Source organism: Acomys russatus, chromosome 19, assembly GCF_903995435.1.
Source record: "Acomys russatus chromosome 19, mAcoRus1.1, whole genome shotgun sequence".
In the NCBI taxonomy this organism is placed as follows: domain Eukaryota; kingdom Metazoa; phylum Chordata; class Mammalia; order Rodentia; family Muridae; genus Acomys; species Acomys russatus.
In genome coordinates, this window is record NC_067155.1 from 40,819,959 (window position 1) to 40,845,351 (window position 25,393).

A 25,393-nucleotide genomic window follows, 5' to 3' on the forward strand; every position below is an offset into this window, starting at 1 on the left:
TTAAAGGTGTGCGTCACCACACCCGGCATAAAGCTGGTTCTTATCAAGAACAGCCTCTGCAGGATTTTTCTCCCTCAAAATGAAATCCTGTGCTGTCTTAAGTCACTCATTCCGTCTGTCTGTCTTCCCTGGCTTTCAAAAGGATTTTCTCCTTACCATTTCCATGTGGTCTCCCCCTGGGCTCCGGAAGCCCACCCACAACCAGACCCCAGATATTAAGTCCAAGTTTGTTGTCACTTCCCCTCCCCCCGCCCCCCAAAGTCATGGAGGTGATTTGTTTGTTATAGCTCTTCCCGACTTGAAAGATCACTCCTCAGACTTGCTGTACGGGTGAGGTAGGCTTAAACTTCTGATTCTCCTGACTCCTCTGCCTTTCAAATGCAGGGATCTTGGCGTCCAACCAGCACTCCCTGCTCTTCCACTCGTCAGCTGATGGCGCTTGGGAAGCGTCCGCCTTTTGGTTATTGTGAATATCGAAGCTATCAGCGCACCAAGCAACACGTCTACCGTGAGGCTTTGATCCCCGCCTGTTTCACAAGCAAGCTGGGCCTCAGTTTCCCACTAAGAGAAATAGATTTTCTGGATACGACTCTTTTCTCAGTCCCTACCTGAGGGGAGATCTGCCAGGGCGGGTCCCTCTGGCGCTGGCGCTGGCGCTCGCAGATAAGACAGGTCCGGATGCCCTTGCAGCCGCATTCGGGCAGATGAGAAACATCAGTCGCCGCCATAGCGAGCAGTCCTCCGAGCAGCCAGAGCGCAGGCGCGAAGCGCAGGGCCCGCTGGGAGTTGTAGTCCTGGCACGCGGAAGCAGGAGGCACGGCGCGCGGCCGACGTTCTGCTTCCTTCCGGTCGCCGCGGACTCTCAAAAGGGTTAGCTGTGCGCCACCTCCTGGGCTCTGCGGCAGCGGGCCTTAGTGACCCGACTTCGTGGAGGTGTGGGTTCGGCTGAACCTTCAGCCACCGATGGCTCCTCTCACGCCGCAGCTCCTCCTGCAACGCGGGCGACCCAAGACCAACAAGCTGGGGAAGATTCAGAGTCTGAAGTAAGAGGAGGGGTTGAAGTGGATCCGGGGCGCAGGGTTCTTTCCCGGCCTGGGTCGTTTGGTGGGCGGGGTGCTGGGCTCAGACCCCTCCCTTAGCCCACCTCCTGTCCGGGTTATTCTGTTCTCTGGGGGTCGGGTCCCTGTCGAGCCTCTCTCTGTCTCGCGCCTAACGGTGGTGCGGAGATATTGGCAGCCCCAGACTGGAGTCAGGTGGACCTGGAGCGAGCGCTCCTAGCCCGCGGAGAGTGGAAAGACTTGAGCACCCACTAGGATATTGAGGAATCCTGGGTAACGCGGAAGGAGCCTGCAGGAACGAGTAAAAGCTATCAAGAAGGAAATTGGAAGCCTTAGGTTCTAAAGTCGTTATGTGATCTAGTCTCGAGGGCCCGGCGCAAGACTAACGGCATGCGTTGAGAGCTAGCCTGGATTATGGCGTGAGACCCTGTCGTTGGGAGCTAGCCTGGGCTATGGTGTTAGACCCTGTTTCCAAAAGAAAAAAAAATTTTTTTAAAAATACTTTATGTACATGAGTGCCCTATCTGCATGTACAGCTGCAGGTCAGAAGAGGGCGTTAGATGGTTGCTGGGAATTGAACTCATGCCCTCTGGAAGAGCAGACAATGCTCTTAACCTCTGAGCCATCTCTCCAGTCCCCTCTTTTTTAATTGTGTGCTTTTCGAGACAAGATTTCTCTGTGTAACAGTCCTGGTTGTCCTAGAACTGGCTTTAAAAGACCAGGCTGGCCTCCAATGTCTAGGGATCTGCCTGCCTCTGCCCCTCAGGGGCTGGGATTAAAAGCTTGTGCCACCATGCCCGGCAACAGAAGATTCTTTAAGGGAGGGAAGTCGTGGCAGAGGAATGGTCCCACAGGTGACGGTGTCTGTCACCAAGCCGGGGTTCAATCCCTTGGACTCAGACAGTGGAAGGAGAGAACCAGCCCCCTAAAACCCTGACCTCCTTACCCACACTTTAAACTATGCCAATCCATACACACACACCCCATGCACAGGTGCACAGAATGCTCTATAATGAATACGAACGTAATTTAGAAAGTGGAGCTGCTAGAACTGCTGATGTAACTCACTTGGTACAGTGCTTACAGGACATGCGCAAAGCCAGAGTCGCCATAGTTCCACCTGAACTGCTCCTGAGTGGTGGCACGTGCCTGTCATCCCAGCACTTGGAGATAGAGGCAGGGAGTTGTGGCCTGGATCTCTTTGAGTTTTGAGGCTAGCCTAGTCTACTTAGTTTAGGCTAGCCAAGTTGTGGGGGTGGGGGATGGGGAAGACTCCGTACTTGCACAAGAACTTTCTTGCTGAAAGCCCCTCTGAGGCTGATGGGGGTGGTTAGCGGAAGGGTCTGCCCAGCCCCCTGAGCTCTCTTGATCTCTGCCCTCACTCCAGTCTGTCGGGACTGAAGCTACTCTCAGAGCACTTGGACCCCAATCTCCTGGGGTGTCTGAAGAAACTGAAAGAACTTGACCTCTCTAACAACTTGCTGGAGACGCTGCCTGCCAACCTGGGCCTGTCCCACCTGCGCGTCCTTCACTGCAGCAACAACCAGCTGGGGGATGTTACTGCTTTGCACCAGTTCCCGGAACTCGAGGAGCTCAATCTGGAAGGCAACCCCTTCCTGACGGTGAGAGGGAGGTGCCCCCCAGACCATAGCTCAGGACCAGGACCAACTGGGGCCGACTCAGGCTTTGCTGTGTCTTTTGGGTTTGGGTTGGTCTGTTTGGGACAGGGTCCCATGTAGCCCAGGCTAGTTTCAAATCAATTATGTGGCCGTGGGTGGCCCTGAGCTTCTGATCCTCCTGTCTCTGACCTGAGTTTTGGCCTTGCTCCATCAGGCCTGGCTGATGCATTGCTAAGGGTCAGACTCGGGGCTTTGTGCATGCTAAGCAAGCAGTCTGCCAATTGAGTTACCTACTCACTCTGTTTGGGGTTTTGTTGTTTTGATTTTTCCCCCAGTTTTGTTTTTGGGGGGTTGTTGTTGTTGTTGTTTTTGTTTTGTTTTGTTTTTTCAAGACAGGGTCTCTCTCTGTGTTAGCCTTGGCTGTCCTGGTCTCGCTTTGTAGATCAGGCTGGCCTCGAACTCACAGTGATCCACCTGCCTCTGCCTCCCGAGTGCTGGGATTAAAGGAGTGTGCCACCACACCCAGCTTTGACTTTTTTTTTTCAATTTTTATTTTTATTTTATTGTATTTTATTTTGGTTTTTCGAGACAGGGTTTCTTTGTATAGCCCTGGCTGTCCTGGACTCACTTTGTAGACCAGGCTGGCCTCGAACTCACAGCAATCTGCCTGCCTTTGCCTCCTCAGTGCAGGGATTACAGACGTGCACAACCACGCCTGGCCTTGTTTTGCTTGTTTGAGACAATGTTTTGCCTTGTAGCACAGACCAGCCTCCAACTCACTGTCCCAGACTGGCATCAAACTTGAAATGTCCCTACCGCACACTCCCCGGACTATGGTGTGAGAACCTTTCTTTGGGAGCTAGCCTGGGCTACAGTGTGAGACCCTGTTTCCAAAAGAAAAAAAATTTTTTAAAAATATTTTATGTATATGAGTGCCCTCTCTGCATGTACAGCTACATGTCGGAAGAGGGCGTTAGATGGTTGTGAGCCACCATGTGGTTGCTGGGAATTGAACTCATGCCACTACTCCTGGCTTTCCGTTATCCCTCCGTCCTTTAGGTCAGTGACAACCTGAAAATCTCCTACCTCCTGCCCAAACTCCGCAAGGTCAACGGCAAGGACACGGCCTCCGCCTGCTTACAAGTGGAAAACCTAGATCGGGAGCTGACCAACAGGGTGAGGGTGATGGGCAGTTGGTGGGGGCTGGGGTGGAGTCCTTGGTCATATCAGCTGGGCATTTGGGGGGCGGGACAGAAATGGATTTTCAGAGGTGTGTAATAGATCCTTGCCCAGACAGCCTCGAGTCTGAGGTGTTGGGTCTGGTTTCTTTTTTTTTTTTTTTTTTTTTTTTTTTTTTTTTTGGGTCTGGTTTCTTTTTGCTTCCTGTGTTTGGAGACCCTGTCTCCGAGGTATGCAGAGGGCACAGCAGGATACCAGGTAGGCTAGAACTCAGCAGTGAGCCATCTTTTTTGAGACAGGGTCCTGCTTGTATAGCACAGATGGCTTAGTACTCCTCTGCCTCTGCCTCCCAAGTGTTGGGATTACCACCATGCCCAGCTGAACCAAGCTGGTTTCAAGTCATGTGACATTGATTTATTCTAGTAGCAGAATAAGAGGCTTATAGTCAGGATACTTTGTGGAGGAGGAGATAGGGTGGAGGTGTTGTGTGTGGCCAGGAGCCTCAGGTTGGGCTGGGTCTGGACTGGTCCCTCTTATGTCAGGTCACAGCTCACTGGGAGAAGTTCCTAGCCACTGTGAGCCCCGAAGAGGAAGCTGACAAAGTCCAGGCTGACTTCTTGAAGTCTGCAGTCAGGGATGTGTGTTATGGCCCTGAGTCTCTCAGGGACTTCACCCAGTGGCGGGTATGTTACTGGGGACATGTTCCTGGAGATTGGGTTCTCTGGCTCTCAGTTGTCCTGGAGAACTCCCTGGCTCCAAAGGATCGGGTCACTGTGGGGAGTGGTGTGGGTCAGGGATGGATGGTAGCCATGGAGCTCCCTGTGACCGGGTATATTTGAGGAGAGGCTGAGGGCACTGGAGACTGCCCGGCCTCTGATGGCCTGGCCTCACGCAGGTGCGGATGATTGCTGAGGAGCTGGCAGCCTCAGCTGGGACCCAGGTGCAGGAAGCCGACTTACCAAAGGAGCCTCCACAGGCTGCAGCTACCTCCAGGCTCAGGGTAAGTGTGCTCCCACATGGCTGTGAGGGCCCTGGGCCTTTCTGCCCTAGAACACAGAGGGTCCTCTATGTGAACTCAGGTGGTGTCCAAGTATGTTAGTCAGTCCTCCCTTGCTGTGACAAAACACCTGAAGGAATCAACTTAGAAGGAGGAAAGGTTTGTTTTGGTTACCGCTCCAGTCCATACTTGCTTAGCTCCAAGGCTGTATATATTGTGGGCTCATATGGGGATGGGCTGTGAATCTTTTGGCAGCCAAGAGCCAAGACTCAATGTCCAAATGTCCCCTTCAAAGGGATGCTTACCTGTGACCTGAGTCCCTTCACCTTTAGTGTACTGAGTAGCCCCATAGGCTGGTGATCCAGCCTTTTACTTTGGAATCCTAACACAGAAGAGGTTCCTTCTATGGCCCAGTTCTTGCTTTCTGGGCCTTGGAGAGGGTGTAAGTTCGGCCTGTAGTCAGGGGAAGAAACCCCTGGGCCGTGCTCACTTGGTTACAAGCCCCCTACCTTCCACAGTCCAGACCGGTGGCCTCAAAACGGCCAGATAGTGTCCCACTCAGCTTTCCTTCCATCAAGCGCATGCGTGCCTCAACCTCCCGACCAACCCAGGTGGAGGATGGACCTGTGGACGCAGATGGGAGCCAGGTAAGCTCTGCAGGTAGCAGGGGGAGAGTGACAGAGGGAGCAGGCCAAGGGGCACCCGTGACCATCTGTGCCCCTACAGGTTGCCCTGCACCTGGAGCCCCTGCACTTCCTGCAGTGTCATAGCAGAAACAATAGCCCTAAGGACCTGGAGACCCAGCTGTGGGCCTGCGCCTTTGAGCCAGCCAAGGAGGAGGGTGCGTGCTGGGCCAACGGGCGTAGGGAGGCTCGGGTCTCACAGTGGTGCTCAGTGGGAAATGAGATTAAAAGATACCTGGCAGGGGGTGGGGGGAAGATACCTGGGAAATGGAACGAGATTGATGTCAAGATAGAAAAAAAAGGTTGGAGAGACAGCTCCCTTGGTGAGAGAGATGGCTGCTCTTGTAGAGGGCTGAAGTTTGGTTCTTAGCATCTTTAGTAGGTGGCTCACAACTGCCAGTAAGGCCAGCTCCAGGGCATTTGATGCCCTCTTCCAGCTTCTATGGGCACCTGCACTCGCGCGTGTGCACCCCGACATGACACAGGCACATAACAGGTAAAAGGAAGGCCATGGGTGTAGTAGAGTTGTAGAGGGCTTGCCTGTCACGTGTGAGGCAACGGGTTCTTATGCCCTTAGCTGGGGGACAACCAATTAAGTGGCATAGAGGCCAGGAAGAAAGACAGTAAGAAGAGGACTTTACAAAAAAGATGTTGATGTGACTGATCCCATAAAACAGGACACTCGGGGGCCACATCCCAGACTGTGGCCACATGTGGCGGAGAGACTGTTTGCGTGATAGACTGCCAGACAGGCTTCGTACTCCATAAATACAAGGTCCCAGGTGAGGTGAGTGCCAGGGCCCCATTCCTGAAGACTGCTGGGTTCTGGGGGCAAGAGCCCTGAGGCTGGAAGTCCATGCTAAGCCATTTGTTTCCTGTGGCGTTAATTATTTTGGTGGGGATGGAAGCCAGGGTCTTAGGCCCAATAAGAGGGCTTTGCCTCTTGACTCGGTCCCCTCGCTCCTCACTGGGGGCCTCCAGGCAGGCGCTGTAGTAGTGCTCAGCCACCCACAGCCCTCCTGGGAGCTTCTTTTTGTTGTCCTCACTGCCCAAGACCAGTCCTCCAAGCGAGCTGCCTCTTGTTCCTTTCCTTCCTCCCGCCCTCCTCAGGAGTTCTTCTCAGTGGCCTGGACAGCCCTGCCGGTGGTCACCCAGGCAGGCCACAAGAAGTGCTGGAACATGCTGGCAGCTGCAGGCCTTCGGGGCATGGTCCGGCTGCTCCACGTGCGCGCCGGCTTCTGCTGCAGCGTCATCCGGGCCCACAAGAAAGCCATTGCCACCCTCTGCTTCAGCCCCACCCATGAGACTCACCTCTTCAGTAAGACCCTCGCCTCTGGGCTTTCCCACCGTTACAGTCTTTCCTGTCCAGGTGGTAGGGCTCAGGATGCTGGGCCCAGATAGCATTGGTCAGAGGTGAGGTAGCCTCGGCCAGCCAGGATCTCCATTTCAGTTTTATTTCCAGTGTGCTATACAGCCTTGAAGTTTCCTAGCAACTCGAGCTCCTCTGTTTCTCTACCTGGGACCAGGGGAGATAACCCTATCCCCTGGGTATGGTGAACCCAACAGAGGTGACAGATGTGCTACAGAGGTGGCTATGAAGCTGTGTACACTGGGTTCAGGCAGGACTATGGAGATTGTGGGCCCATGCCTTCTGGTCCTAGCCACATTCTGCCCTCCCTGCCTCTGATGAGCTGGTTGGGGGCCCCACAGTCTCAACCTGCAAGATCTTCTCAGGGCTACCTCTCTCCTCCTCAGCTGCCTCCTACGACAAACGGATCATCCTCTGGGACATTGGGGTGCCTGACCAGGAATACAAGTTCCAGGCCAGGTAAGGCTGTGGACTGGCTGGAGAGGGGTGGGCTGCTGAGGGTGAGACTCACGGCCTGCGCCTCACGGTTTCCTACACGTTGGCAGAAAGCTCCTCGTGCTCAGCTGCAGTTCTGTCCCCTTGCGCCTCTGCCCCGTTGCCTCCTGCCCGGATGACCTCCTGCTGGCTGGCTGTGAGGGCGGCTGCAGCTGCTGGGATGTGCGGCTAGACCAGCCCCAGAAGCAAAGGTGAGGGTGCGTGCGTGCGTGCGTGCGTGCGTGTGTTGTGCCTCGAAAGCTGGGCTCCAAAGCTGGATGTGCGTGGACCCCGGGCACACCTCAGTGCTGTTTGGGGGGCTGCCCCAGAAGTTGTGTTCAGAGGCTGCTCCTTACCTTTAATCACCCGCACTGCATTCAACTGTCCTGTCACTCAGCAGCATGACCCTCCTGCCCTAGTGTGATTTGAGGAAGTGCAGTGACGTACATGGCTCAGTGAGGGTAGTGGACACAGGATGTTCCCAGGGAAGAAGCTGTGGGGACGGGCTGCTGTGGCTCCTCTGTCCTTGTGGGAAGCCCTGAGACACTCCTGCCCTCGGGTGGGGGTGGAAGGCCTTGGTGGGTGCCTGTTATCTCAGCTCTTGACAGGGTATCAGCATGTCAGTTCAAGGTCATCCACAGCTCCATGAGACGTGGAGGCTAGCCTGGGCTACATGCGATCTTGTCTGAAAGCTAAAAAAGGCCCCAGGGGTGACATCAAAGGGGCAAGCACTGAGGGTGCAGCCTGGTGACTGACTGATAGGTGACTTGTCAGAGAGCGGGTCTGCAGAGAGCCCAGGGCTGCAAGAGAGGACAGCAGTGTGAAGGTTGGGACTGGGGAAAGCACACGGAAATGTCTCTGAGGAGCAAGGCTCCCAGTGAGGGCTGTGGGCTATGATATCAGCAGAATTCGGTTTGTGCAGCCTGTCTCAGAAGCCATGAGCAGAGGTGGGATTTGAATGTTAAAACTGTCCTTTATTCAGAGAGCTAGCAATTGGAGAAGCCTAGGGGAGTTGGCCTTGCCCCATCTGAGAAATCTCTTAGCAGTTGTATTTTACCTTCATTACTGTGTGTGGGGGTGAGTTTGTGGGTGTGGGGGCGGGGACATTCATGCCTTCCTTTGCCTGTGGCGTTGGGTCTCTCCTTCCATCTTTACGTGGGTTCCAGGGATCCTAACAAGGATTGTTAAGCAATACAATCCTGAGCCATCTCACTTAACACATTTTTGTGTTATTTTTCAAGACAGGGTTTTTCTGTGTAGGCTAGGCTGTCCTGGAACTCACTCTGTAGGCCAGGCTGTCCTGGAACTCAGAGATCCACCTGCCTCTGCCTCTGGAGTGCTGGGATGAAAGATGTGCGCAGCACTCAGCAAACCTTATTCCTGGGCTCTTTAGGAAGAACAAGAGATGCAGAGATGTTCCTCCCCAGGTCCATCCTCTTTAACATTCTTTCTTTGATATTTTCTTTCTTTGAGTGGCAGGCCCTTGGCTTCCCAGATAGGACCACACCTAGCTTTCTTTTTTGGACAAGGTCTCACTATGTAGCCCTGGCTGGCATGGAACTTACTATGGAGACCAGGTTTTTGTTTGTTGGTTTGGTTTGTTTTTATGTTTGTTTGGCTGGTTTTTGGTTTTTCCGAGACAAGGTCTCCCTGTGTAGCCTTGACTGTCCTAGACTCGCTTTGTAGACCAGGCTGGCCTTGAACTCGCAGCTATCTGCCTGCCTCTGCCTGTGCTGGGATTAAAGGCGTGCACCACCATGCCCGGCTTATTTTTGGGTTTTGACATGAGTGTGTGGAGGGATTACGTGTGGAGGTTAGAGGACTTCCTGGAGTTGGTTCTCTTTCTACCTTATGTGGGTCTGGAGATGAAATTGGGGGCACAGAGCTTGCATAGTAGTTGTTTCTCTTGCCTGTTGTGGGGATGGTTTCCCAGGGAAAGTGGAACCACTCCCCTGCCCTCCCCCCAGGGGGGACATTTCCGGTCTCCAGCTCTGCTTAGGGGAAAGTGTCACAGCTCAATCAGGACAGTTGTGAGCCAAGGACTACCACAAAGTCACACTTCGTAACAAACTTCACACAAGAGATTAATTGGGGGGGGGGGGGGCTGCCTCTGCTCAGGCCAGAAGCAGCAAGGAACTGGGCAGAAGTCAAAAAGGTAGACCAGCTTCCTGAATATGCACTATGTCCCCTATAGGACCAGTAAGGCCAGCCGCCATTAAGTCTCTGCCAATGTTGAAAGTGGTTTCTAGTTTGATCATAGAGAAAGCAAGCATAGGAGACAGGTGATTTAGAAACCAATTTAGAAGGCCAGGCGTGGTGCATGCCTTTAATCCCACCACTCGGGAGGCAGAGGCAGGTGGATTGCTGTAAGTTCGAGGCCAGCCTGGTCTACAAAGTGAGTCCAGGACAGCCAAGGCTACACAGAGAGACCTTGTCTCAGGAAAAAAGAAAAAGAAATCAATTTAGAAAGCCAGGCGAGGTGGCGTACACTTTAATCCCAGCACTTGGGAGGCAGAAGCAGGCAGATCTCTGTGAGTTCAAGCTGGTCAACAGACTGAGTTCCAGGACAGCCAAGGCTATATAGAGGACCCCTATCTCAAAAAACCAGGAAAAATAAATAAATTTAGGTGTTATAGAGGTAATATCTCCTTTTGGCAGCCTGCTGATGAGCAGTCTCCAGACCTCACCACGTGCTTTGTCTGGTTGCATGGTTGAGTAATCAGTTTCCTGAACCTCAAATCTCCATGCATAGAGCTCAGTGCCGATGGGAGTGAGGAGGAGAGGAGATAGCTCATGACCCCACAGCACTGGACTCACGTCTCTGAGACCTCGTTCTTCTGAGACCCGAGGCAGGCTAGTCAACCTTGCAATCTTCTGAAACTTAAGAGAGCATGGCCCTGTTAAGGTTGAAATGTTAGGAGGAGGATTGTCTTGAAATGATTGTATAAAGAGCTTGAGATAAGAAAAATGAGTCCAGTGAGGGAAACCACTGAGCTTAATGGCCATTCAGGTAGTAAGGATAACCATAAGGGGCCTGTCCATTTAGGAGAAAGCAGAGAGGAACTGTGACTTGGAGGAGAGAGAAGGACCAAGTCCCTGATGCTGGTTGAAGAGAAAGAGGATCAGAGTAAGGCTGAGGCAAATGGTGGTGGGGACGTTCCAGGGGAGAGTGCAGTGAAGATAGCAGAACACAGGAGGGGTTAAGAAGGTGATGGGGAGAGGTGACAGTTACGGCTTGAGGCCAGGAGGAGATGCGAGTGGTCCTTTGGAAGGACTCTTAATTGCAAAAGAGCCAGCAGCAGGAGGTTTAGCCAATGTTGATGAAGTTTTTGGGAGCGTTTGAAAAGGTTTTTGAGAGAGCAATTGGTTCATTTGACCTTGCCTTAAGACGGGGGATGGTGGGGGATATGGAAACACCTTGGGATGTTAAAGGCTTTGGCTAAAGTTGGAACAGTAAATTTAGGGCCTTTATCTGATTAAAGGGCTGTTGGAACTCTGAAACGGGGCAGGATCCCCCTGAAAAGGAGATCAGAAACTGGTCTTTTATTAATGGTGGGGAAAGTCTCTACCCATCCGGAGAATGTGTCTCACTCATCAGGACCAAAAGGTATTTGAAACATCTGACTGTGGGCCTGTGAGTGAAGCTGACTTGCCAGTCTGTCCCAGTGAGGGAATCCCCTGGCTTGATGATTGGGTTAGGAGGGCTTTGATGCCTGGAGCTGGGGTTAGAAGTTTAGCTAATTTTACAAGCAGCAGTGATCTTTTTTAGAAAAAAGATAGATCCTCAGAGACAGGCTATAAATAAGACAAGCCTGGCTATTTGGGTGAAAGGTCTGGTGCAGATAGGATAAAATCTGTTGAATAGCTGGGGATGATGGTGAAAATGTGAGGTGTAAACCAAGCATGACTGTGGCATGTGAGAGGAACGCAGGCTGCTGAGAGCCGCAGCGCTAGCCACCTCCCCAGCTCAGTTACTGTTCGCCTGATGTGATCGGCGGTGGACAATTCCTGTGGCCATGGGAAGGTGGAAGGCCCCTAGCAGGCCGTAATTTGGTCTGAGCTGGTTATGGACCCTCCTTTAGCTGTGACATTCCTTCCAAATGTGACAAAGAGATTGTGAACAGCATGCTTGGCTAGGGGTTGTCCCTTTGCTAGTTGGAAGGCGCAAGAAAGAGCTCTTAACTCGGCTGTTGGTTTGTGGTTTCTGTGGAAGGCTGTGCTTCAACTACTATGCTGTCTGAAACAACAGCGCATCCACTGTGCGTAAGAAGGACCAGCCTCCTCTGTACGTGTGTGGGTGGCCCAGGGCAGCACTCCCTTGTGTGTTAATATGTACAGGACTAGGGTAGTAATTCTTTTAAGGTCTCAATGCAAGAATGAGATGGGGGCATATTTCAAGGTTGGGGGAGAAGATTTGAATTATTAAGAGGTGGGCGTGGCTGAAAAGTAAGTGTAGTGCCCTCTATCCATGCTACCTGAAGAGAGAGAACTCAGGAGGTGGATCACATTTGGAGACTCTTGATTGTCAGGAGGTAGGAGAGGCAGTGAGGAGGTAAGTTAGTGATAGGCAACCCAAAGCTTAACTTCCTTGATTCGAGTATAAGATGTTCAGCTGCAGCCAGAGCTCTGAGACAAGGTGCCCATCCTCAGCTAATATGGCCTTATCTTTTCAATGTATATGTCTCGGGCACACAGGAAGTTCCAGTTGGTGATCCAGGACCCAGAGAGCATATCCCTCCTTTTCAGTAACAGAAAAAGCACAAGTTAAGTGCAGAAGATGGAAGGCTGGCACCTGAGGAAGGGATGTTGAAACTAGGAGATGGCTTGCAATGGTTGCAAGAGGGGGTTCATGTGAGGGGCCGAGGGCCTCCTTACTTAGGGGGCAGGTAAGAAGAAAGAAAGGAGGGATCCAGGAACGTAAGAAGCCAGCCAGCCCTAAGAACAGAATTTCATTCTTGATCGTGGGGACTGTGTAATGGCCCTGTGACTTGGAGAAACAGCTAATCCCAGATAAGTAATTTGAGGGGTGGACAACTGGACCTTAGAGGGTGAGACCCTATATCCCTTGCTGGACAGAAAGTTTAATAAAGTAGTGGTGTCTGTCTGGTTAATTTTCAGGGATGGTCTACAAAGGAGAAGATCATTTACATATTGTTTAAGTTTGGATTTGGGAAGAAGCAAAGAGAATAGGTCAGAGGCCAGAGCCTGCCCAAATAAATGTAGGGCTGGAACCCTGGGGCAGGGCTGGCCAAGTGAGTTGGGTAGAAGTGTGTGTGTGGGTTAGCCTAAATGAAGGCGAAGATATTTTGTGACTAGTGGTCCAGAGGAATAGAAAAGAAGGCATCCTTGAGGTCTAGGACAGAGAAATGGTAGATCTCTGAGGGGATGGTAGAGAAAAGGTATTGGGTACTACAGGTGAGGGGGCACAGCTGATGAATTGGTAAGTCAGAGATCCTGAACCAAGCGATAGGCTCCATTGGGCTTTTCAACTGCAAGTATGGAGTACCGAGGGGAGGTATTGAGCCTGGGTGATACATTTGTTGGGGTTTTATAATTGAATGATAGAGAGGCTGATGTTTAGCTATAGAGGGGTTTTTGGTATCCCACACCTGTAGAACTGAGAGGCTGGTAAGGGAAAAGGTGTGTCAGATTGTGTGATTTGGGGGGTGAGGTAGCAACGGCTAGCAAGCCTAGAGTCAGGTGGATGGGGAGCACAAGAAATAGAAGCTCCTAGTTTGGCTAGGAGGTCCCTTCCCAGCAAGGGGATAGGACAGGTTGGTAACCACTAGGAAGGAATGGGCAAAGGGGGATACCCCTAAAGACAAGAGGTTGGTAACCACTAGGAAGGAATGGGCAAAGGGGGATACCACTAAAGACAAGCTATGTGGTGGGGCTTGGTGAGGCTGGTAAGGCTGTGCTCCTACCCCAACAATATAGGAACAGGAAGGAGAGGTGGGTCCCTAGAATTTCTTCAGGACTGAAAAGATGGCCCAAGTGTCCAGTAGGAAGGAGACAGATTGTTGTAGGCATTAGGTTTTTTGTTTGTTTGTTTGTTTTTTAACTTTTTTTTTGGGGGGGGGGATTCCTTAAGCCTCTACCGTCCCTTGGTAGGAGAGAAAGGAGGTTAGAAGGGGCAGGGGATGTAACCTCTTTATAGACTTAGTTCCAGCTGGTTGGGGTCATTGTGTTCTTTGGGAAAATACCAATCTCAGTCGTCAGGATATCTAGAAGTCTAGCAACAGCAATCGGCAAATGCAGCAGAACCAACAAGCAGCTGTTGCTTCCTCCATGTGTCTCATCAAGCCCCTCACCCCTTTACTCTCCGGGCTCTCATATTTATACCCTCTCCAAGTCCTCAGAATTAAACTAGCTCCAGTTGGCTAAGACCTCTCCCTGCTCCAAGACGAATGAGGCAGTTATCAACTGTGGATAAACTAAGGCACTCCCATATCCCACACTAGGGATTAAAACAAAAACATAACATAACTGAGTTATTAAAGAAACCAAAACTTGGCCAGGCAAGCACAGTAGCACACACCTTTAATCCCAGCACTCTGAGAGGCAGAGGCAGGTGGATCTTTGAGAGTTTGAGGCTAGCCTGGTCTACAAAGTGAGTCCAGGACAGCCAAGGCTACACAAAGGGCGGGGGGGATGGAAAACAAAACAAAACAGAACTTCAACTACAGATTGCCCTGATACGTGGTGACTACCTGAAGCTCCCTGTTGGAGGTGGTGGTGGTCAGGTCAGGGGAGCCCAGGCCCCCTCGGTTGTTCATGTCCAGACCAAGGAGGTCAAGTGAAGGACATTTGGGCTTGATGTCCCCACACCATGAGGGACACCATGAGGGGTTTGACTGGTGGCAGTCAAAACCCCAAACCCTTCTTGATGGCACTTTGGACATGGTCAGGGTGGCTTATGAGGGTTGGACAGGCCAGGGAGCCTGGGCTTTTGCTTTGACTGGCTAAGAGGTCTTAGCCATCATTAGATATTTTTGTTTTGGGGCCTTCTCTTCTCTCCCATGGTACACCTTGAAGGCCACAGCTAAGAAACCTGCGGAGTCAGGGGTCCTTTCTCTAGACATTTAAGTTTGGCCCTAATATCAGGGGAACTCTGGGAGAACTAGCAGCTCATAAGGAGTTGTTTTCTGTCTGGGGCCTCAGGATGCAACTTGGTGCAAGGCAGTGTAGGAACTGAGACGTGTTTTCATGTTTATTCTGGATGACTGCTTGAAATTTTTCATAAATTACCTTTTTTTGGTTTCTCCGTGTTACAGCTCTGGCTGTCCTTAGATCTTGCTCTGTAATCCAGTATGGCCCCGAACTCACAGCCTGCCTCTGCCTCCCAAGTACTGGGATTAACATAAATTACTTTTTTGGTTTTTTGTTGTTGTTGGTTTGGTTTTTTGGTTTTTTTCAAGACAGGGTTTCTCTGTGTAGTCTTGGCTGTCCTGGAACTCACTTTGTAGACCAGGCTAGCCTCGAACTCACAGCGTGTGGAGTCTGGCGAGGAGGTAAGTTATAATTGATCCCTAGCTAGGATGTCCCCTGGAGTATTGTAATCACATTAAGGGTCCTGGTTGGGGACTGTCTTAGCCCCAGTTGGGTAGGTGTCATCAGTTTGGATCTCATTTGCATGGGCCCTAACCTGCGCCAGACTCACCTGTGCCAAAATCATATAAACATCGTGGAAGGTGAGGTTATAAGATAAGGTAATATACTGGAATTATTTAATAAAGGTGGAAGAATTGGCAGTGCAGGGACCCCAATCTTTTTCCATTTCTGAGAATAAATGAGAAGGGGATGTACACCCTGACTAAGCCATCCGCCCCGGCTAGGGGGCACCAGTGGGAGCTGACTGTGTGACCTGTCACTGAGGAGGGAGAAAGGGAAACCAGAGGGGCCAGAAAAGGAGAGGGAGTTTTATGGGGGTGGGGTGCTTATTAGCTGAATCATCTTGTTCTGACTTCATAGCATGTGCAGAGGGGAGGCTTGGAGTGGAGGCGAGAGAAAGCTTGGTCATAAAGAATCTTTCATTTCCCGAATCGCTCCCAGTATCTGTAAAGGTCCCAAATATTGGGATTAGAGTGCACTTTGGGTTGGTTGTCTAAGAGGCATTTAGACCAAATTGATTACAAAGGCAAACGAGCTTGGGATGCTTGAGGTCCGGTGCCAGGTGAGAGGCCGAGGCATCCCAAGGGGGACTGAGAGGGTGAGGAAGACACTGTTCCCATGGATGAGGAATGGGGAAGGAAAATGTCACTGCAGCTTGTAGTCATGGGTGTCCCCAGGACTCAGGGAGGACCAAGCCATTCATTCAGTGGGTTGTCAACACACTCAACAGGGGTCAGAGGCTTAGGCTGGCTGAGCTAGAGGGGAGACTCAGTGCCTGGTACCAGGGCTTTTTTTTTGTTTGTTTTTGTTTTTGTTTTTCGAGACAGGGTTTCTCTGTGTAGCCTGGGCTGTCCTAGACTCACTTTGTAGACCAGGCTGGCCTCGAACTCACAGCGATCTGCCTGCCTCTGCTTCCCAAGTGCTGGGATTAAAGGCGTGCGCCACCACCGTACCAAGGCTTTCATAGCGGCCAGAGGAAGACGTGAGCTCTGGTAGTAGGGTCTCATCCCCAGGAACGGGTTGGGGAATGGAGTTGCAAGAGCCATAAGGGCTTAGAGGAGCCGTGGAGTTTAGTCAGCTCCAAAGTAAATGTGAGAGAAGAGGGCAGGAAGGGGCCCAGTTGTCCTGAGGAAACTGCAGGGCTGTGGCTCCGAGGGTGGTTGGATGGGGTCAGGTGAGAGCGCCTACTGGTGGCCTTAAAGACCGTGGCTGGGGGTGCCTCTACCTCCAGGAGTACCAGAGGAGTGCTGGATACTCAATGGTCACTTCCTCAGACTCAGGGAAAGGTTTACAATGACCAAAAGGGAAACTTAACCTAATTGTCACTGGTAGGTAGGGTGCTGAGCAATCGGTGAGCAGGAAGACAGGTGAGTCCGTTGTGGGTGGGGTGCAGATGGGGGATAGGTTCCCAGTGTGACTCTGCACAGGCACCAAACAAGTGTTAGAGCTCTGTTCAAGAGGAATCCTAGCACCAGGAGCCAAGAGTGCTACAGTCTTGCTGCACCTCACACAGGAGATTGATTGGGAGGGAAAACCCCAGGAGGGTGGCTGCCTCTGCTAGGAGAGCTGCAGCAGAGACCTGGGTTTATATAGGGATCCTTGGGGGGCAGGGGAGGAGCTTTTCAGGAAGGCCTGGGATTGGAGGAGTCATGTGGCCTGACCATTAGGGCAAACTCAGGGATTAGTGGGATTTTATTTTCTTGTAGGGGCCCCTAGCCACTTTCCTGCTTTGAGGGGCTTGAATGGGCCTTAGCGCAGTTAGAAAACAACAGTTAGGGAAGCCTGGGTTTGGGCGGGGAGGGGGGGGGGCCTGCTTTTGTGCCTTGAGTGTTTACAAAGGGAGTCCAAGGCAGGGAAGGCTTGGCTGGGGACTAGCCTAGGCCAGAGAGCGCCTCCCTTTACACAGCTGTCCTCTTTCATTGGTCCTGGTAGGAGCAGCACTGAAATCCTCTTCTGGCCTGCAAGCCCCACATAACCCTGTGCTCCCATCCCTGTGACTCCACTCACACACTCAGGAGGTGGCCCCCCTTTAGGACAAAAGGCAGGACCATGCAGCTCCTTGGGTGAGGAGGCGGCTGATGGGACATGCGTCAGGCTAGTGTCTTCTGCAGGGTGTGTGAGGTGGACTTCGTCTTCTCTGAGGACTCCAAGGTGTTGAGACGGAGAGTTGATGGGCTGGCATTTGTGAATGAAGATGTGGTGGGTGAGTGAACAGAGCTGGGACGGCCTGGGCTGGGGCCTAACTCTAAGGGTGTTAAGGCACCTGCTGGGGAGCAGGGAGGTTGTGGGGACAGCAGGTGGGGACATGCAGTCAGCCTGAGCCCACTTCTCCTCTTCCTACAGCCTCCAAAGGGAGTGGACAGGGCACCATCTACCTGTGGAGCTGGAGCCAGACATGGGCAGGCCGGCGCAGTCAGTCAGTGTTGCCTGTGGTCATCCTGGCCCGGCTGCAGTGGTCAACCACCAACTTGGCCTATTTCTCCCTCAGCACCTGTCCTGGTGAGCCATCCGCCCCCTGTGCACCCCCCACCCTCCTGGCCCCATCTTAGGCTCCCACTTGTCCTGACAGACAAAAACCTCGTGCTGTGTGGGGATGAGGAAGGCAGCGTGTGGATCTATGACGTTGGAGACCTACTAAAGCAGCCGCCTTCTGTGGCAGCAACTCCACAGGCCCCGACACAGGTACTGTTGCTGGGTGGGCACCCTGCAGATCCTCCCTGGTGTCCTCGAGCTACGGCTGGGAAGGCCAGGAGCCTAATGCCTTCTCTTTCCCTCCTCAGATCCTCAAGTGGCCTCAGCCAATAGCCTTGGGCCAGCCAGTGACCAAGACCATGATAAATACAGTAGTGGCCAACGCAGCCTTTACCTACCTCACTGTTCTGACGGACTCCAACATCGTGTCCATCTGGAAGAGTTGCTAGCGTGCACAGGGCAGTGGACCAGGACATGGTTTATTAGCTTGGGGCTAGTGGTAGTGTCATTTGTACCAGTAGGTATTTTTATTAAATTCTACTGTGGACTAGAGGCCAGTGGAAAATGAGTGTAGTCACACAGGCCCCACTGAGGTCCCCACCTTAACTGAGGCCAGCCCAGCAGCCCCAGGTTCTGCCTGGCTTATGGTTTGGGTCTGTGTGACAAGTCATCTGTGGCCATCAAGTCTGAAGGCCCACATGCTGCAGTCTCCTCTCCCGCTATACTTTATTAGGAAAACAACAGTCTATGTACACAACAGGGCTGTGTCCAGTGTCCAGTGCCCAGCTACAGTGAGCTCAAAGTGAATGTGGTCATCATGGGGTACTGAGAAGGGCCCTGAGAATGCGTGCACCAGGGTTACAGCCATTACGCAATGCTGCTTTTAGCTGCTACTCAATTCCTTCTTGCTTGTCCTTGATGGCCACCTGAAGAGCAAGGACAAAGGCAGTGACTGCACTGGCTTACACTGCTGCGGCCCTCCAGAAAACAGAGCAGGAGGCAGGCCACTCAGCAAAGGTGTGCTCAAGGGGGGGGCCTCAGCAGGCCCCACCCATCTGCTCCTCCACAGCACCTGCTTGCTGAGGGTTGGGGACAGAGCCAAGTGGGCTACTCCCAGTGGGTGACAGCTTACCCTGAGAGGGCCCTGACCAAGGAGAGCCCCTCACTGGGGCTCCTAGTGTGTGTTGGGACGACAGCTCTACTACTGAATGATGCAACACACCCAGCCACAGCCGCCCTACAACCCCACCGCAGCGCCTCACCCGGAACCGTTCCTCCAGAAGGGACAGCTCACTGATAAGGTCTGTGATGGCGTTGGTGAAGGCCTCCTGGGGACTGTAGTCTGGTGTGGTCTGCACACGGATGATGATCTTGTGCTCCAAGGGGTGAGGGACTTTGTAGCCAGCAAACAGCACCTGTGGGTCCTTCAGCAGCTGCCTGAGAGATGCAGTGTTGAGTGTGAGGGAAGCCAGACCTGGCAGGCTACTTACCAAAGTGCCCCCCCGCCCCGATTGTGCATGAGTGAGTGTCATATGCCGGCCTTCATCCCAGCTCTTCAAGAGGACTGTAAGTCCACGGTCAGCCTGAGCAAGTACCCAGAGGGCTGGGGATGCAGCTCAGTAGTAGAGTACTTGCCTAACATGCACGAAGCCTGAGGTTCCCCTCCCAGCACTGCAGGGAGGGGGAAATCAGGTTAAAGGGCCTCATGGCCATATGGGAACCCTGTATCTACAGGGGCCAGCGACCCTGGCTGGGAACCAGTTTGTGATGGCATCTTTCATCACAGAAGTTGACAATCTAATCTTACAGTGGCTGCACCTAGGCCAAAACATACAAGGCCCCACCCATAAGTATAGCAAGAAGGTGCAACAGGATGAGGAAGAGGGCCAGGCTCTGACAGTCCCCAGAGGCTGTCTATATATGGCCCTTTTCCACAGCTGAGAGATAGAGCCTAAGTTCATGTGCTCTTAAGTGCCCCTGCCACACATATCTGAAGAGCTCTAAGATGGGGGACTAGAGACAGCTCAGCAGTTGAAAGTACTGGCTGCTCTTCCTGGGTTTAATTCCCAGTACCCACATGGTGGCTCACATCTAACACCAGCCCCAAGGGACCCAATACCCCCTTAAGGCATCTAAGGACACCATATGGTACACAGATGGCTGTGCAGAAGGAAACACCCTTAAACGCATGAGTTGTAGGTGGAGCTGGAGAGGCAACACAATGGCAGAGCACCTACTGCTCTTGTAGAGAATGTTTGCTTCCCAGCAGCCATGCCAGGGGGCGCACACCTGCTGCAGCTCCAGCTCCAGAGAGCAAATACCCTCTTTTGGCCTGCTGAGACACTCCTCACATAATATATACTTTTTGTGTCTTAGCAGTTAAGAGGGTCCAGTACCCACACTGCAGCTAACTATCTGTACCTCCAGTTCTAGGGGATGCAGTGCCTTCTGACCTTCGTGGGTAACAGCCACACATGGTACACATACAGAGGCAAAACATCCATAAAAGATTTTTTTGTTTACATTGTTTATGTATATACTTGCAAGCCAGAAGAGGGCACCAGATCTCATTATAAATGGTTGTGAGCCACCATGTGGTTGCTGGGAATTGAACTCGGGACCTCTGGAAGAGCAGCCAGTGCTCTTAACCTCTAAGCCATCTCTCCAGCCCAAGATTTCTTAAAGATTATATACTGCTCTTGCAGAGGACCCACGTTCAGTTTCCAGCACCCATGGCATGTGGAGCTATCTGTAACTCCAGCTCCAGGGAACACTCAGGGACAAAAACAAAAAAATAATTTTTTAAAAGTTGGGGGCTAGCCAGGCTGTGGTGGTGCACAACATTAGTCCAGCACTCGGGAGGCAGAGGCAAGTGAATTTCTTAGTTCAAGACCAGCCTGTTCCACAGTATGAGTTACTAGATAGCTACACAGAGAAACCCTGTCTTGAAAAAAATAGTTGGAAAATAAATAGTGCAGCCATCACAAAGTAGTGGTCAGGTGAGCCAGATGCTCCTGTTGCCTGGCTCTTTTTCTTTCTTTTTTTCTTTCTTTCCTTTTCTCTTCCTCTCTCTCTCTCTCTCTCTCTCTCTCTTTCTCTCTCTCTCTCTCTCCCTCCCTCCCTCCCTCCCTCCCTCCCTGCTTCCTGTCCTGGAGCCCACTATGTAGACCAGGCTGGCTTTGAACTTACAAGAGCCCTGCCTGCATCTGCCCACCCACTGCAAGAATTAAGGGGGTGTGTGCCACAATACCCAGCATCTGCTGGACTTTTGATGCCCATTAAAATGAAACCCTGATTTGCTGGAGCTCCCTAACTTGATTTTAGCCAAAAGGCCAAGAGACAACTGCTGGGGCTCCCTGTGCAGTCTGACGCTGCATAAATAAGCCAGCTACTACACACTTGGATCTCAGCACTTGGAAGGTAGAAGCCAGAAGAATCAGGCGTCCCTAATCAGGTCATCCTCTGTTCCACAGTGAGTCTGAGGCCTGACTGTGTCAGAAAGCCAGAATCTGAACTGATAGAGCAAGCTGAGGAGAGACAGGAAGACACTGTCACAGGACAAGTGCTCAGTCCACAGCGTCCTAGTGATACCTGCAGCAGGCGTCAGGCTTGGGACTTACGATTTAATGATGTTCCCCAGAGTGTGGTCTTCTTTGTTGATGGTGAACAAGCAAGCATTGGGCACCTTAGTGTCCTTGTTAATGGTGATTCTAGAAAGAGACAGGCAATAGTTGAGGGTGACTGCGCTCTCCCAAGCCCCCATCCAGCCCGTGTAATCCAGCCAGGTGCCTTGAGAGCCAGAATGCCCCCTTAGTGGTCACACATCCTGAGACTGCATTGGGCTAATCATACGATCTCAGAAACTAAGGCATCTGGCCCTTTCCCACCAAGGCATTGAACAGTGGCCTGAAACCAGGTCTTGACTAAATTCTTACCTAGAAAACAAGAACCAACCAGGCATGGTGGCACACACCTTTATCCCAGCACCCAGGAGGCAGAGGCAAATTATCTCTGAGTTTGAGGCCAGCCTGGTCTACAGTGTTGAGTTATGGGGCAGCCAGGGCTAAAGGGTAAACCCCGTCTTGAAAAAAAACAAAACAAAACAAGAACCCAACCGGGCATGGTGGTGCACGCATTTAATCCCAGCACTCAGGAGGCAGAGGCAGGTGGATTGCTGGGAGTTTGGGGCCAGCCTGGTCTACAGAGTGAATTCCAGGACAGCCAGGGTGACACAGAAAAGTCCTGTCTCGGAAAAACAAAAACAACCAGGAGACACAAAGCCCCCTAACGATCAAGGCAAGTCCACCATTCTGCAAGCCCTGCTATCCGCAGCAGGACTGGGAATTGAACCTAGGGTTCTAAGAGTGCCAAGCAAAGCCCTCTACCACTGAGCTACAGGTCTAGCCCTCGGAAGCCTTTTTCAATCAGTCTGCTTGCTTGTAAAGGACCGTCTGAGAGCTCTGCAAGGTTCAGTGGTTGACCATTTACCTCACGTGTGGAAGGCTCTGCGTTCCATCCCCACCACCAACCCTATTCAAACAGCGCACAAGCTAGGCCTGCCTGGAAGCTCAGACTAGTAATCCCAGCAACGTGGGAGGCTGAATCAGAACAGGAAACCCTCCGCTGTCATCCTTGCCTTTCTCTTCGCTAAGGTTGGGTCTCATCACCACCCTAGCTGCCCCTCCCACATCTCTGGAGGAGCAATGGAAGCAGACACAGTTTTGACGCAAATGTTTTAGCCACTGAGCCATCTCCCAGCCTATCAATAGTTGTACAAGTTAGAGGGAAAGGGAGCTGGGGTGTAGCTCAGTGATCCAGCACGAGCCTAACATGGGGCAGACCTAGGGTCAATCCCCAGGATGACAAGAAAAGCCAAACAAGCCACCTCTAGGCTCACGCCTGTAATCCCAGCACTCAGGGAGGCAGAGGCAGGCAGATCTTTGGAGATGAGCCTGGTCTACAAAGTGAGTCCAGGACAGCCAGGGTTACACAGAGAAACCCTGTCTCAAAACAAAACAAACCACCCCACCCCACCTCTATCTCCATGACGGCCCCTTATCTATATACCAGGGAGACGGCTTTTCTGTGTAGCCCTGGCTGTCCTGGAACTCACTCTGTAGACTACGCTGGCCTCAAACTTGGAGATGCGTCTACTTCTGCCTGAGTTCTGGGATTAAAGGTGGATCTAACATTCACCCCCCAGCTAAGGATTGCTCCTTTTTTTCCAGCAGAATTTCTCAGTACACATTTACTCTGTCCACACACATGTGGTGAGAGCGATCAGAGGACAGCCTGTAAATTGTCAGTTCTCTCCCTTCTACCATATCGGTCCCAGATACTGAAATCAAGTCTGTGTGTGCCTGTACCTGAGCCATCTTGCCTGCCGGGTACTTGGGACGTTTTAGACCCAATGGTCCTTCTCTGAGAGGCTGTCAAGTACACCAAGAGTATTAACAGCATCCCTTGCCTCTGGCCATCAGAAGACAGGAGCAACCCCCTTGGGACAACCAGATGTGTTTCCAGACCAGGCCAAATGCTCTTGCTGATGGTACAGCAACAGGGCCCTCAGTTGAGAACATGCCCGAAGGGAGGCTGAAGGAGCCATCAGAGGTCAAACACAAACCCCTACATATAAGCCTTCTAGGAAAGCTGGAGGTGGTGACACACACCTTTGATCCCAGCACTTGGGAGGCAGAGGCAGGTGGATTTCTGCGAGTTCCAGGCCAGCCTGGTCAACAAAGCAAATCAGGGCAGCCAGGACTAGTACACAAAGAAGCCCTGTGGGGGTGGGGGGTGGGGGGAGGAACTTGAAGTGTCTGATACAGGTCTGCATTGTACACTGTGCACCATACAGACAAAACTGGGGGAATCTCCTTAAAGAACTTCATTGTTTATTGACGGACTGATACAGGAATGATGCAATCTACCAAAGAGATAACACCTCCATTTATTATTATTATTATTATTATTATTATTGAGATTGGAACTCACTTTAGCCCAAGCTAACTTCCAAGAAGGAGGATACGAAGGAAAGAGTTCTTAGCAACCTTTTGAGGTGTAACTTTTGAGCCGCTAAAAAGGTACATCTGGCAACCATTAAGACAATTATATGCAGCCGCAGCCAGTGGCTCCTGCCTTTAACGCCAGCACTCGGGAAGCAGAGGCAGGTGGAGCTCTGAGTTTGAGGTCAGCCTGGTCTACAAAGTGAGTTTCAAGAAAGCCAGGGCTGTTACACAGAAAAACCGTGCTCAAGAAAAAACAAAATGGAATTAGATGCTTAATCCCTCCTGGAGAATCCTGTACCCACACAAGTATATTTTACTTTCCCCTGCTCTCTCTGAATGCATACATACCCAACTTGGGTGTCTTTCAGCGCCTTTCTCTGAACCCTCATGCTTAAGCCTATATTAAATATCTTTAATAAAAACCAACAACCCTGTTTCACAAAATCGGTGAGGCCTGAAATCCTATTTTCGGAGGGGGGAGTTGTTTTTCGAGACAGGGTTTCTCTGTGTAGCCTTGGCTGTCCTGGACTCGCTTTGTAGACCAGGCTGGCCTTGAACTCAAAGCAATCCACCTGCCTCTGCCTCCTGAGTGCTGGGGTTAAAGGCGTGCGCCACCACGCCCGGCTCTGAAATCCTATTTTAGCGTGGAAGGCACGAACCCGAGTTTGGCCTGAGTCGGGATTCCTGACACTCTAAAATGCTCAGGCTGCTGAAGAGTGTGAGGGGCTAGCTCTCACCACCGCCACCAGGAGCCTTCTGCCTCAGTCGCCAAGGACTGAATGTCTGGAGCGAGCGACTCCATGTCCCTGAGCCTCAAGTTTTCCCACCGCAGAACGCACGCACTCGCCACTGCTTCGCACCGGGGCCTGAAGGTCGGGAGCAACACAGTGCTCAAAGCAAAGCCCGCTCCGGTTCCCCCAGGCACGGCGCTCCGCGGGACTCCTACACAACCGACCCCGCCTCAGCCGCATCCACTTACTTCTTCTCGCCCTCGAAGAGCAAGAACGACTCGAAGGCCGGAGGGGCGTTCATCCTACCGCCGCCTTCTCCCTCCTAGACTGCAACCCGCAGGCGCCTTCCACACACAGAGCCCCGAAGCGCGACCACTTCCGGGTTACTCAGACGCAGCCAATCAGAGTAAGCACATGGCCGCGCGCCCCCTAGCGAACCGGATGACCTTACGCAGGCGCAGGCAAGGCAGAGCGAGGATGCGAGCTGTGCACATGCGTTAAGCTAAAGCTTGGTCGGCTTTCACTAGGAGCGGTTTGGCGCTTGCTCTAACGCTGGGAGGGCTGGGTCACCTGTGACGGGCTCCCTGGTCAGGACTGAGCTGTTCCTGTAAAGTCGCCTGTGTGGTTAGCTGCTGCGGGACACACACACATCCCGGGTGGGTCGGCACTAGCGTTCTTTTGGGGTCCTCTGGGTGGGGACCAGGAAAGCAGGAAGGTGTGTAAAGGTGGGGGAAGGGCTTGGGGTGCCAGTGGACCCTCTCTTGGGTACACAGATAACTAACAACACAGTGAAAGCCTGGCACCTCTCCATTTCTCAACTGTCTCTGTGCCAGTCTTTTTTGTTTTTGTTTTTGATTTGTTTCGAAACAGGGTTTCTCTGTGTATCCTTGGCTGACCTGGACTCACTTTGTAGACCAAGCTGGCCTGGTCTCACAGCGATCCGCCTGCCTCTGTCTCCCAATTGCTGGTATTAAAGGCGTGCGCTACCACCGCCCGGCTCTCTTTTTCCTGTTTTTAAAGAGTTCTATTTTGCATGCCCGTGAGGGCACGTGTATGTGGAGACCCAAAAAGCGTTGGGTCTCTTGGAGCTGGAGTTACAGGTGGTTGTGAGCCACGCAGAGTGGGTGCTGGGAACCGAACTCCAATCCCCTGCTGAGCCATTTCTCCAGCCTCCAGCTGGTTCATCTCGGCAACC

At 52.2% G+C, this 25,393-nt stretch overlaps 2 protein-coding genes across 2 annotated transcripts; one reads left to right on the forward strand and one right to left on the reverse strand.

Moving 5' to 3' along the window:
- The first annotated feature begins 843 nt into the window (after positions 1-843).
- On the forward strand, positions 844-18,014 carry Lrwd1 (leucine rich repeats and WD repeat domain containing 1). Its single transcript, XM_051161268.1, has 15 exons — positions 844-1,043; positions 2,446-2,680; positions 3,737-3,853; positions 4,399-4,539; positions 4,752-4,856; positions 5,372-5,500; positions 5,580-5,694; positions 6,214-6,323; positions 6,647-6,854; positions 7,292-7,364; positions 7,451-7,591; positions 17,102-17,193; positions 17,334-17,489; positions 17,560-17,672; positions 17,771-18,014. Exons 1-15 carry the CDS (start codon positions 964-966, stop codon positions 17,909-17,911), a joined length of 1,956 nt encoding a protein of 651 aa, XP_051017225.1. The 5' UTR covers positions 844-963; the 3' UTR covers positions 17,912-18,014.
- A 279-nt stretch (positions 18,015-18,293) lies between these two features.
- Polr2j (RNA polymerase II subunit J) lies at positions 18,294-24,556 on the reverse strand. Its single transcript, XM_051161307.1, has 4 exons — positions 24,447-24,556; positions 21,083-21,172; positions 18,725-18,899; positions 18,294-18,388 (listed from the first exon to the last, which is right to left on the reverse strand). The coding sequence occupies exons 1-4, from the start codon at positions 24,497-24,499 to the stop codon at positions 18,353-18,355; spliced, it is 354 nt and encodes a 117-aa protein (XP_051017264.1). The 5' UTR covers positions 24,500-24,556; the 3' UTR covers positions 18,294-18,352.
- Between the last annotated feature and the right edge of the window lie 837 nt (positions 24,557-25,393).

Excerpts from the sequence above, each read along its gene's own strand:
- Lrwd1 (XM_051161268.1), top strand. The coding sequence starts at position 964 with ATGGCTCCTCTCACGCCGCAGCTCCTCCTGCAACGCGGGCGACCCAAG. Across the intron at positions 5,695-6,213 it reads TGAGCCAGCCAAGGAGGAGG|GACACTCGGGGGCCACATCC; the intron begins GTGCGTGCTGGG and ends CCCATAAAACAG. Across the intron at positions 17,194-17,333 it reads TGTGAATGAAGATGTGGTGG|CCTCCAAAGGGAGTGGACAG; the intron begins GTGAGTGAACAG and ends CTCTTCCTACAG.
- Polr2j (XM_051161307.1), bottom strand. The coding sequence starts at position 24,499 with ATGAACGCCCCTCCGGCCTTCGAGTCGTTCTTGCTCTTCGAGGGCGAG. Across the intron at positions 21,173-24,446 it reads CTCTTCGAGGGCGAGAAGAA|AATCACCATTAACAAGGACA; the intron begins GTAAGTGGATGC and ends GTCTCTTTCTAG. Across the intron at positions 18,389-18,724 it reads TTCTGGAGGAACGGTTCCGG|GTGGCCATCAAGGACAAGCA; the intron begins GTGAGGCGCTGC and ends CTTGCTCTTCAG.